We start from the raw sequence: 13,095 nt of genomic DNA, 5'->3' as shown, positions 1-13,095 counted from the left end.
GTGAGGGGAAGGGACAGTGAGTCAGTGCAGGGGTGTGAGGGGCAGGGGCAGGGAGTCAGTGCAGGGGGGGGAGGGGGAGGGGCGGGGGGGCCGGGGGGGGGGGGGGGGGGGCAGCAGAGACAGACAAATCTCTGTAAGTTCAAAGCCAGCCTGGTTTATAGAGCAAGTTCCAGGACAGCCAGGGCTATATGGAGAAACCCTGTCTTGACACCGCCCCCCCAATGTTCTTCCTTCATTGGAAAAAATATGGTTAGATTCTTCATAATGGAAGGAAAGAGTGTTTTCTATTAGCTACATCAATTTGACCTTTGACGTTCTGCGGTGTGTGTGCGTGCATGCGTGTGTGTGTATGTGTTGCCTGCAACGCTAAGGGGTTGACCCTCGCTTCACACATGCTGTGCACACCCTGTTGCTGCTGCACTTCTGCCCTGCACGGGTTTCTAGTATATGATGTCTTGAGATATTCCACTCTTGTTTTTCAGACTGTTGAAGCTAAAAGAGATGTTTAACTCTAAGTTTGGGTCCACACCGAAGTTTTATGTTCGAGCCCCAGGAAGAGTCAACATAATAGGTATTTTAAATATCTTCTTTGATTTTTTCTCCCTCTTCTGGTGGTCTGGATTTCCAGGTTTATTAGGTATATTTGTATTTTGTTTTTGTTTCTTCAGAGAGATACTTTGTAATTTCTTATATTTTAGTGTTGAGTAGTAGATTTTAGCAATTTTGTATCCAGTCTGTCTTCATAAATACGTAACGATGGATATAGCTTTAGATTATACACCAACTCATTCTTTTGTGTTTAATATAACATAAATATTTTCTTATGTTTTTGAAGAGTGCCAGCCATGTGAAAGCTCAACCAGAGGTGTCTCTTGTTTATCTTTTCTCTCTCTCTCTCTCTCTCTCTCTCTCTCTCTCTCTCTCTCTCTCTGTGTGTGTGTGTGTGTGTTTCTCTTTTTTTATTTNATTGGTATATTATTTGTGTTTTGATAAATAAAGTTTGCCTGGAGATCAGAGGGCAAAACAGACATACTAGTCAGGCATACAGGCCAGGCAGTGGGAGCACACAACATTAAACCCAGGACTCCGGAGACAGAGGCAGATGGATCTCTGTGAGTTCAAGGCTACCCTGGGCTACACAAAATCATTCCAGAAATAGATCCAGGTGATGGCCTACACCTTTAACCCCAGTATTTGGGAGTCACACATGTTTAATCACATCACTAGGGAGGTGGAGACAGGAGTGATATGGCTGGGCAAAGAGAGGAATATAATGGGGAAGAGACAACACCTCACTGGAGTGTGGAGTCTGAGGACTTGTGGAGACAGGATCTCGTCCTCTGAGTCTGAAGACTTGGTAGAGGTAAAAGGTCTCTCTAGTGGTTGGCTGCTCTGCTTTTCTGATCTTCAGCTTGAACCCCAATATCTGTCTCTGGGTTTTTATTATTCATGCTACATCAAACCCATATAAAGTTCTATTTGAACAAAGATACTTAAACTGAACGTATACATCTCAAATTTTTGAGAAGGGCACACCCTACGTGGAGGAGCTGGAGGTGTATGTATGCAGGGATATTTTAAGTCACGACCTCTAGGATGAGTAAGACTTGTCATGAGAAAATGTACAGGGAGCTGAGAAAAGTCTAGGGTCCATGGAGGATTCAAAGATACATTTATAATGGGAAATGCAAACTTATAAAACAAGTAACTGAATAATACAAAGCACTCGCATGCACTTATTAGCCAGCTTCCATTGTCAACTTAGGCCATGCTTTTTATTTTGAAGCAAATAATAGAGGATTTAAAAATTCCACAGACTCTTTGAGAATGGCCAGTGGGTGTGGTTTATAATAGCGATAAAGTCACTGAAGCGGGATGATGACCCAGGATTGAAAAGGGAGTATCTGGTGGAGGGGAATGCCTGCAAAGACATGAAGGCTGATTTCTGGAGCATAGGGCACCATCGACTCCAACCCTTTTAGTGGAGACAAGGAAGAAAAGGATGCAGCTTGATGACAATTGTGTATAGTGAACAGAGGACTGAGGACGTTCCTGTGAGGAGGGCTGGGATTTTAAGGAGAGGGAAGAAAAAATTTGAATGTGAAGGAATGGAGACAGTGAAAGGCTTGAAGAAAGCTACTTTGCTGGAAAGTACTGGGATCTGGGTTAAGGCGAACTTGTGGGCTAGTCACCAACCCAGAGATCTTGCATTTTCCTGCTGTAGCTAGTGTAAGGTAGGTGGTTTTAAGGTAGGTTTAGAGCTTTGTTGGGTGGAGTTCGCAGAGGATGACATGGAACAGGGAATTTGACAGTATGGGCAGGAGAGCTGGTGAGGCAATAAAGTCTGGCATCTGCTGGGTGGCAAAGGAAAGAAGGGAAGAAGGGCTTATGGAATGGAGAAGAGGAGGCAGAGGAGGGCAGAAAGACATGCAGGATGGGGAGCTTCAGTAGAAAGGATGAGGCTTGAAGCTCAAGGTTTATCAAAGCTTGGAGGTGATAGGAATTAGGTGACTATTGGATGCAGAGTCATGGGGGAAGACGGCCAAGGGGAAGGAGGGCCGTCTTCTTCTTTTTATACATTTTGAGAAAGGAAACCTTTTTCAAAGCAGCAGGCTGCCACCCATGCCTTCCAGAAGATCGGGTGCCCTATCCATGTATTTAAATACATGTTTTTTACTTGATTCATTATTGTCATCCTCTTGATAATTGGATAAAAATACAACTTGGTAAATGAATTCTTCACCTGTCATTGTTAATCCATAAAAGACCCTTATTATCCCGTTCTAAAGTGAATATCAATGTAGAGGCAAAAGCCTGTCTGCCAAAAGAATATCCGGGTGGTGGTGGCGCACGCCTTTAATCCCAGCACTCGGGAGGCAGAGGCAGACAGATCTCTGGGAATTCGAGGCCAGCCTAGTCTACAAGAGCTAGTGCCAGGACAGGCTCCAAAGCTACAGAGAAACCCTGTCTTGAAAAACTAAAAAAAAAAAGAATATCTGGAATAAAAATGAATGTGCAGTTGAATTGTCACCTATTAATTTCATGTTTCCTCACTAGTTATTATCTGCCAAAGAAACAATGAGATATATAAGTCTATACCGGGGAAATAAATAGCTGTGCATCCACCGTGAGATGGTAATCAGCTTGCTGCTTTATAGTCACATGACATAAATTTGGAAAATGACTGTTGTAAATTAGAAAGTGGTGGAGACCATGTGTTGCCACCTCAGGCCATGTTAGTATCTGTGGTTCTTGTTACCAACAGAGTCCACGCTGATGTTTGTGGTCTGTGCTGCTGCTGGGACCTGTGCCGATGCCCATGGCCCATATTTCCTCTGAAGAGACATTCATGGCCTGTGCTGCCACCAGAATCCATGTTGATGTCTGAGGGCCATGTTGATGTCGGAGGACCATGTTGATGTCTGAGGGCCATGTTGATGTCGGAGGGCCATGTTGCAGCCATAGACCATGTTGAAGTCTGGGGCTTGTGCTGCTGCCAAGGGCCATGATGGTGTCTGTGGTCTTTGCTGTGGCTGGAGGCTCTGTGCATGTCTGTGGTCTGTACTGTCACTGAAACCTGCTGCTGCCAACGGCCAGATAGTGTCTGTGTTACCTCTGAAGGCCATGGGGATGTCAGTGGTCTGTGCTACCACCTGAAGCCATGTTGATGTTTGTGGCCTATGTTGTAGTCAGAAACCATGTGGAAGCCCATGAGCCGTGCTGCTGCAGACTATAAAGGACAGAGAAGCTTCCTTTGCAATGGTATTGGTCACCACTCACAGTTGAGAATGAGACATGGAAGGAAGGCTTCTGTGACAACCTTCCTCTCCCTCCACAGGCTCTCCCCCTCAAAGAAAAAACCAGTCTAGACAGGAAGTCACTGAAGAGAACTCTTAACAATTGTGCTTGAGATGCTGAGGTGTAGCTTTTCACAGTTAATGGCCTCTGATGGGAGTTGGGGTGGAGAAGGACTTAGTTTTCTTTAAGGGTCTGACCACAAATTGGACTTGGTAAGTTTTTGTTTTATTTTTCTTTTTTTCTTCTTGTTTTGTTTTGGGGTGGTCACAAGGCTGGAGGCTGGGCCTTGGAGGACTGGAAGTGAATGTGATTAGGATGCATTGTGTGAAATTTCCAAATAATCAACAAAAGTATGTTAAAAAGAAAAGAAAACAAAACAAGTTAGAAAGTGGAAAAACAAGCTTAAGATAAAAAAGAAGCCTCCAAATTAACCAAAACAAATTACTTATGACTAACAGAAGTTGCCTTAAAGTGTTTGGTAGAAAGTAAATTGAGTATCTATCTGCCCATAGTATTTCACTTTTTATTAAAACTTGGACATGTTTTTCCTGTACGTTAACTGTCTGTGCAAGAATCATAGCTTTCACCTGTAAGGGGAAAAGAATTTATTCTGGAACCAGTTATGAGTGATCATGACATGGGAACATGGATACAGTTTATTCCAACCTCATGTTCCAACATGGAACAGCCTCATGAGGTTTTATATTACCAGAAAAGCAAACCACACATCAAGAGATGTTTCAGATACATTGGTGGAAGCATCAGGCAGGCGGGTTACAGCAAGGTGGAGAGTTCTCAATTCTTGGCTGTCGATGCTACCTGCTGGGTACAATTGGCCTTTGGTTGGTGAAGGTTAGGGGTCTGCCCATGTATCTGAAGGATTGACCCAGTAGTTACAAGGATGCTCAGTCACACTGAGCAGTGTGTAACGGATGGCTTCTTAGGGGGCTAAAGATGTGTGAGTTTCTACTCAGGCAATCGGCCTTGAAGCTCCAGTAAATCTGCGGTTCTCTCCAGCAACTGGTGTTTACACAGCTAGAGTGAGCTTCTTTTATTTCATATGCTAGCGATGGTAAAACCTGCTTTTCTCTTTTGTCTAGGAGAGCACATTGATTACTGTGGATACTCTGTTCTTCCCATGGCTGTGGAACAAGACATGCTAATAGCTGTGGAACCTGTGAAAACACACACTCTCCAACTGGCCAATACAAACCCCTTGTATCCGTGAGTAATTAGGATTGTTGGTGGGTAGGGAGTGTGTGTGTGTGTGTGTGTGTGTGTGTGTGTGTGTAAGCATGCAGTAATGTATCTGAATGCAGATAGACTCTAGAAAATATTGGATTCCAATTAAATCATATACTTTATTGATACTTTCTGCCTGGCATTTATCAGTATTCCAGGTCACTACTAAATTCTTATCTATTGTGTTCTTTTACACAGTTACTGAGGGAGCATTTACTAGCCAGCAAGATGGCTCAGGGGTGTTGGAGTACCTTTACCTGAAATTGATCTCCAGAAACCCACACAACAGAACTGAGTCCTGCAGGCTATTCTCTGATTTCTACATTTGTGGCATGATACATACATACCCACACTCTTTCTCACACATACATAGTAAATGAATGAATGAGTGTAAAAAAGTAAGCATTTACTGAAGAATTGTCATGTATTAGACATTGTCTCAAGTATTGAGCTATACAGAAATGAAAATAATTTTTTCCTTACCCAGAAAGTATTGATTATTTACTGAGATAACTATCTCAATAAAGTCAGGTGTTGCTATCTGTCCTTCGTTACTGTGGCACTGTCTACTCTCTTGTCAATGAGTCCTACCATGCTGTGCAGTCAATGCTTACTTACCTATGTCTCTCATTAATGTTGTATTTTCAGTTTCCTTCAAATTTTTAGTCTCAGTGTAGGACAGTATGCTATGTAATAGATGTTTCTACAACATATACTTTGTCAACTTTAAGTGTTTAATTTTCTAAAGTGTGAAGAAATCAGTTATGGTACAAGGGAGCTCATATGTAAAAGAAGCACTTCTAAAGCTTTAACCACACATTAAGCCCCACATACTAATGACAGGAGACTTCAGCACTCCCCTCTCACCACTGTACAGGTCTGTCAGACAGAAAATTAACAGAGAAATAAGGGAATTAGCAAATGTTATGGCTCAAATGGACTTAACAGATATCTATAGAATATTCCATCCAAATATAAAAGAATATCCCTTCTTCTCAGCACCTCATGGAACCTTCTCAAAAACGGATCACATACCAGGTAACAAAGCAAACCTCAACAGGTAGAAAAAATTTGAATAACCTCATGTATCTTATTGAATTACCATGGCTTAAAATTAGAATTCAAGAGCAACACCAATTACAGAAACAAATGGAAATTAAACAATGCTTACCTGAAGCATCAATGGGTCAAGGAAGAAATAAAAACTTCCTAAAATTCAATGAAAATGACCACACAACATACTCAAATTTATAGGACACAATGAAAACAGTGTTAAGAAGAAAGTTCATAGCACTAAATGCCTACATAAGGAAGCTGGAAAAATCCCACACTAGTGAGTTAATAGAACATTTGAAAACTCTAGAAAAAAAAGAAACAAACTCATCCAGGAGGATTAGATGGCAGGAAATAATCAAATTGAAAACTGAAGTCAACAAAATAGAATCTAAGAAAACAATACAAAGAATCGATGAGACAAAGAGTTGGTTCTTCAAGGAAATCAACAAAATAGACAAACATTTATCCAAACTAATCAAAAGGCAGAGAGAGAATATCCAAATTAACAATATCAGAAATGAAAAGGGGGACATTACAACAGACACAGAGGAAATCCAGAGAATCATTAGGTCATATTTTGAAAACCTGTACTCCACAAAATTGGAATACTTGAAACGGACAGCTTTCTGGATAAATATCACTTACCAAAATTAAATCAAGACCAATTAAGCAAATTAAGTAGACCTATAACTGTTAAAGAAATAGAAACAGTCATCAAAGCCCCCCCCCCCGCAAAAAAAAGCCCAGGGCCAGATGGTTTCAGCACAGAATTCTACAAGATTTTCAAAGAATAGCTAATTCCAATACTCCTCAAATTCTTCCACACAATAGAAACAGAAGTAACATTGCCAAACTCTTTTTATGAGGCTACAATTACCCTGATAGCCAAACCATAGAAAGACATTACTAAGAAAGAGAATTGCAGACCAATTTCATTCATAAACTTTGATGAAAAATACTCAAAATACTGGCAAACCAAATTCAAGAACACATTAGAAAAATCACTCACCATAATCAAGTTGGCTTCATCCCAGAGATGCAGGGATGGTTCAACCTATGAAAATTTGTCAATGTAATCCGCAATATAAACAAACGGAAGAAAACAAAACCATATGATCCCATTGGATGCTGAAAAAGCCTTCGACAAAATACAACATCCCTTCATGATAAAGGTCTTGGAGACAGCAGGGATACAAGGAACATACCTAAACATAATAAAGGCAATATACAGGAAGCCAACAGCCAACATCAAACTAAATGGAGAGAAACGCCCAGCAATTCCACTGAAATCAGGAACAAGATAATGTTGTCCACTCTCTACATATCTATTCAATATAGTTCTTGAGGTCCTAGCTAGAGCAATAAGACACCAAAAGGAGATCAAGGGTGGGGGGATACAAATCAGAAAAGAAGAAGTCAAACTGTCACTGTTTGCTGATGATATGATAGTTTACATAAGTGACCCCAAAAATTCTACCAAAGAACTTCTACAACTTATAAACCCCTTCAGTAATGTAGCAGGATACAAGATTAACTGAAAAAAAAAAATCAGTAGCCCTCTTTTACACAGACGATAAGTGGGCAGAGAAAGAAATCAAAAACATCACCCTTCACAATAACCACGAATAGCATAAAGTATCCAGAGAAACTCTAATCAAACAAGTGGAAGACCTGTATGACAAGAAATTTAAATCTTTTCAGAAAGAAATTGAAGAAGAGTCCAGAAAGTGGAAAAATCTCCTATGCTCTTGGGTAGGCAGAATTAACATAGTAAAAATGGCAATCTTACCAAAAGCAATCTACATATTCAGTGCAATGTTCCATCAAAATCCCAGCAATGTTCTTCACAGACCTCAAAAGAACCATATTCAACTTCATATGGAAAAGCAAAAAAAAAAAAAAAAAAAAAAAAAAAAAAAAAAAAAAAAAAAAAAAAAAAAAAAAAAAAAAAAAAAAAAAAAAAAAAACCAGGATAGCTAAAACAATCCTGTACAATAAAAGAACTTCTGCTATGTTCAGCAAGACCGGTTTTATCCCAGGCTTTTTTAGACCCAGGCCAGCTGGCCTTGGTGAGTTCCCGATAGAACATCCCCATTGTCTCAGTGTGTGGGTGCACCCCTCGCGGTCCTGAGTTCCTTGCTCGTGCTCTCTCTCCTTCTGCTCCTGATTTGGACCTTGACTGATAATTCAAGAACAATGGCAATGGGTTTTTGATCCTACTGCACGTATTGGCTTTGTGGGAGCCTAGGCAGTTTGGATGCTCACCTTATTAGACCTGGATGGAGGTGGTTGGTCCTTGGACTTCCCACAGGGCAGGGAACCCTGATTGCTCTTTGGGCTGAGGGAGGGGGACTTGATTGGGGGAGGGGGAGGGAAAGGGGAGGCAGTGGTGGGGAAGAGACAGAAATCTTTAATAAATAAATAAAAAAATAAAAGAAAAGAAAAGAACTTCTGGAGGAATCAATAATACCTGACTTCAAACTCTAGTTCAGTGCTACAGTACTGAAAACAGTCTGGTATTGGCATAAAAACAGACAGGAGGACCAATGGAACCAAATCGAAGACCCAAATAACAATCCACACACCTATGTACCCCTGATTTTTGACAAAGAAGCAAAAAATATAAAATGGAAAAAAGAAAGCATATTCAACAAATGGTGCTGGCCTAACTGGATGTCAACATGTTGAAGAATGAAAATAGATCCATATCTATCATCATGCACAAAACTCAAATCCAAATGGATTAAGGACCTCAACATAAAGCCAACCACACTGAACCTTATAGAAGAGAAAGTGGGACGTACACTTGAATGCATTGGCACAGGAGATCACTTTGTAAGTATAACCCCAGTAGCACAGACACTGAGAGAAACAATTAATGGGAACTTTGAAAACTGAGAAGCTTCTTTCTGTAAAGCAAAGGACATGGTCAATAAGGCAAAATGGCAGCCTACAGAGTAGGAAAAGATCTTCACCAACCCCACATCGGATAGAGGGCTGATCTCCAAAATATACAAAGAACTGAAGAAATTGGTCATCAAAAGAGCATATAATCCAATAAAAACATGGTATACACACCTAAACAGAGAACTCTCAACAGAGGAATCTAAAATGGCTGAAAACACTGAAGGAAATGCTCAACATCCTTAGTCATCAGAGAAATGCAAATTAAAACAACTCTGAGATTCCATCTTACACCTGTAAGAATGGCCAAGATCAAAACCACTGATGACAACTTATGCTGGAGAGGATGTGGGGTAAAAAGAACACTCCTCCATTGCTGGTGGGAATGCAAACTGGTACAGCCCATTTGGATATCAGTGTGGTGATATCTCAGAATATAAGGAAACAACCTGCTTCAAGACCCAGCAATACCGCTTGCTGTTGGGCATATACCCAAAGGATGCTCAATCATACCACAAGGACATGTGATCAACTATGTTCATAGCAGCATTGTTTGTCATAGGCAGAACCTGGAAACAACCGAACTTTCCCTCTACCCAAGAATGGATAAGGAAAATGTGGTACATTTACACAATGGAGTACTACACAACAGAAAAAAAAAACAATGATATCTTGAAATTTGTCGGCAAATGGATGGATCTAAAATTATCATATTGGATGAGGTAACCCTGCCGAGCGGTGGTGGCACACACCTTTAATCCCAGCACTCAGGAGGCAGAGGCAGGCGGATTTCTGTGAGTTCGAGACCAGCCTGGTCTACAAGAGCTAGTTCCAGGACAGGCTCCAAAGCCACACGGAAACCCTGTCTCGAAAAACCAAAGGAAAAAAAAATGAGGTAACCCAAACTCAGAAAGACAAATGTCATATGTATTTACTCATAAGTGGCTTATTAAATACCTGTCCAGTCTTCATGGTCAACTTTAAACATATGGTGGATTACTCTGGTGGATTTTTCCAATGCTGAGCCAGCTTTGCTTTTTCTGCATAAGCTTTAATTATACTTTCTGGTGCCACCTAGCAGTATTTTGAGCAATAATGACTCATGTATAGGATGTATAGAATGGTGGCCCCGTGAGAGTGAGTATATGGGGACAAGAAACTACTGCTGCTTATAAGATTTGCATTTTAAGCAAAAATTACTATAAAAGAGTCAAAAGTTTTAAAAATTAAAATGTTTATAAATAGAATAAGTTCTAGTAAGGCAATGTTAGTTCATCTAAGAAAGAACTTTTGAGACCAATTTGATGTCATTTATGTGTGTGTGTTTATAAAACCCAGAGTCATGTGCAGTTAAAGTCTTGGCCTTTACACTCTTTCACTCGCCACAGCTCTCTGTCCTGCATATCCCCTTGTGTTACACTCCCTAACTCAGTGTGCTAGCTCGATTGTTTACACTTATGTGTATTGAACTCTTTATGTCTGGATAGGTTCGGATACACAAATATTATCACAGTGTTAGAGTCAGCTACAGTGTTCAGCATTGGCATAGTCACTGTTGTGTTGCTGTGAAGAGACTCCATGCCCGAGGCAACTTGTATAAAGGAAAGTATTTAACTGCAGCCTTGCTTATGTTTCAGAGGGTTAATCCATTATCTTCATGGTCAGGAACATGGGGACACACAAGCGGGGGGGAGGGGAGCGGGGGGGGGGGAGAAAGACAGGACCTAGCATGGGATTTTGACACCTCAAAGCCACCCCTAGTGACACACCTCCTCCGAGGTCACATATTCTAACAAGGTCATACCTCCTAATCCTTTCAGACAGTTGTCACCTGGGGACTAAACATGCAAATGTATGAAACTGGGGGCCATTTTCATTCAAACCACAAATATATATGTGTTTAGTAGGCTAAACATTCTACTTCTGTGTAAATACTTTATATTCTATATTATTTGTACAATGACAAAATTGGCTAATGATATGTCTTTTACACTATATCCCTGTTATTAAATGGTAATGATTATATTATGTATTTGATTTGCAAATTACAGGAAATAGAGTTGTCACATGTGGTCCTTCTGTTTCTAAATATCTTCGTTATTGTGAGTAACTTGACAGTGAACATGGGGATAGTAGATGTTTCAAATACTCACTTCATTTCCCTTGGGTGTGGATACCAAGCAGAAGGATTTCTAGAGCATATGCTCGTTCTGATTTTAATTCTTTGGAGAAACACCATATTGTTTTCCATAATGGTTGAGCCAAATAGCATTCCTACCAACAGTACAGAAGTGTTCATTTTCTCAAGACTCTGCCAACACTTATTTTACTCACGCCATATGCCATTACTGTAAGATTCATACTTCTTGGAGGCATTATCTTATCCTGTGTATGTGTGTGTGCATCTTATGTTACTGCATCGGGATTTATGTGTTTGGTGTTATTTTGCTTTTTTTTTTTTGCAGCTCTATTCTTCCTGGATGTCGTAGAGGTGAATGTGTAGTGTAGAAAATAATTCCTCAGCCCAGGAGCTCTCCATATTTTTCTGAGTGGGATGTTAATGGGAGAGCAACTGTAGGTGTTTGCTATTACTATCATACAATGCCTAATAGCATAGCATACTCAGATTTTAATTAATGTGGCTAGGAGATACTTGAAAGCAGTCCTGCAAAGGAATTTTAAAGCTGTAAGTGCATATATTAAAGTCAGAGAAGGGCCAGTGAGATGTTTTAGTGGGAAAAATGAAGTACTATCAAACCTGAGAGCCTGAGGTCAATCTCCCATGTGTTGGAGGGTGAGAACTGGCTCCCACTACCTGTGGAACACAGGTAGTACTCATGGTATGATATGTGGACACACACACACACACACACACACGTGTGTGTGTAAATAAATAAATAAAAAAGTAGAAAAGAGTCTGATCTCAAATAGTTAACTTAATTTCCTCTAGAGCCTTGGAAGAATAAGAACAAGCTAAATCAAAACTCAGTAGATTGAAAGAAATAGTTAGGATCAATGCAGAAATTAACGAAATGGAAATTTAAAAACACAATGAATTAATGAAACGAAGAGTTCTTTGCAAAGGTGGACATGACCAATTAACTGTTAGCCAAACTAGCCAAAAGAAAGAGAGCAAAGGCCAAAAGGAATAAAGTAAGAGATGAAAGGGAGGCATTTAATAGACACCTATGAAATTCAGTAAATTATTGTAACATACTTTAGAGCTCTTACAGTCTATGATATTGAAACATTTGAAAGCAGTGAATGAATTCTAGATGCATATAAGCTAAACAAATTAAAAGGATAAAATTAACAGCTTGTAGAGAATAAACAGTGAGATTCAATCAGCAGCTAAAAGCAAAACAAACCCGGAAAAACCTCAATTAAGCAAAAACATTTTCAGTTTAATTAAAGCCCAAGTTTTGGTAAGGCCTGTTGCTGAGGAGACTACACGCTTTGGTCATAAGACATGAAGAAATAGCATTGATTCTGACCAAGAAACTTATCCCCTGTTGACTAACCTTCATTGTAGTAGGAGCTAATGTAGAGTAAAGGGGGCAGCCAAAAAACTCACTCTGGCTCTGAACTCAGAACCAGTGAAAGAAACACACCCTGGATCTAAGACTTGAGCCAGTAAAAGAAACACTATCCCTAAACTTAGAACCAAAGAAATATGCCCTGACCCTGAAACCAGTGCCAAAGAAACACACTTTGTCCCTGTAATCAGAGTCAGTGAAAGAAATGTGCCCTAGCCCTGGAATTAGAGCCAATAGGCTAAAAAGGACCATGAAAGAAACATAGTTTGTCCCTGAAATCAGAGCCATCTCTGCCCCTGACCAACTAAACTAACCAGTCCCTGAGCAGGGAAAACTAACCAATCCTGGAGCAGAAAAACGTTTCCCTGGGAAAACTCTGCCCCTAAGAAGCCTTGTATAAGCCCCTCTGCCTGTTCAGTTGTGGGCAGTCCTTTACCACCCTGGCAGAGGCCGCCCCTCTTCTGGACTCCTCCTTTCCAAATAAAACGCTTTCTCAAAAGAGTCTTGAGTGAAGATTATCATTCGCCAGTGCGGACTAGAAAGAAAATTTGGCTGGGAT

General features: G+C 40.4%; 1 protein-coding gene across 6 annotated transcripts in view; it reads left to right on the top strand.

Moving 5' to 3' along the window:
• Window positions 1–13,095, top strand: part of Galk2 (galactokinase 2) — a 118,065-nt gene that overhangs the window by 13,095 nt on the left and 91,875 nt on the right. For all 6 annotated transcript variants that reach the window (XM_050133006.1, XM_050133015.1, XM_050133007.1 and 3 more), the window contains exons 2-3: window positions 483–571; window positions 4,899–5,022. In XM_050133006.1, coding sequence (XP_049988963.1) covers window positions 483–571; window positions 4,899–5,022 — 213 coding nt within the window. The remainder of the gene's footprint in view (window positions 1–482; window positions 572–4,898; window positions 5,023–13,095) is intronic.

Source organism: Alexandromys fortis, unplaced genomic scaffold (genome assembly GCF_014885135.2).
Source record: "Alexandromys fortis isolate MF-2015 unplaced genomic scaffold, M_Fortis_MF-2015_v1.1 scaffold_6, whole genome shotgun sequence".
NCBI classification, from domain to species: domain Eukaryota; kingdom Metazoa; phylum Chordata; class Mammalia; order Rodentia; family Cricetidae; genus Alexandromys; species Alexandromys fortis.
This window is presented reverse-complemented; position numbering and strand designations above follow the sequence as displayed.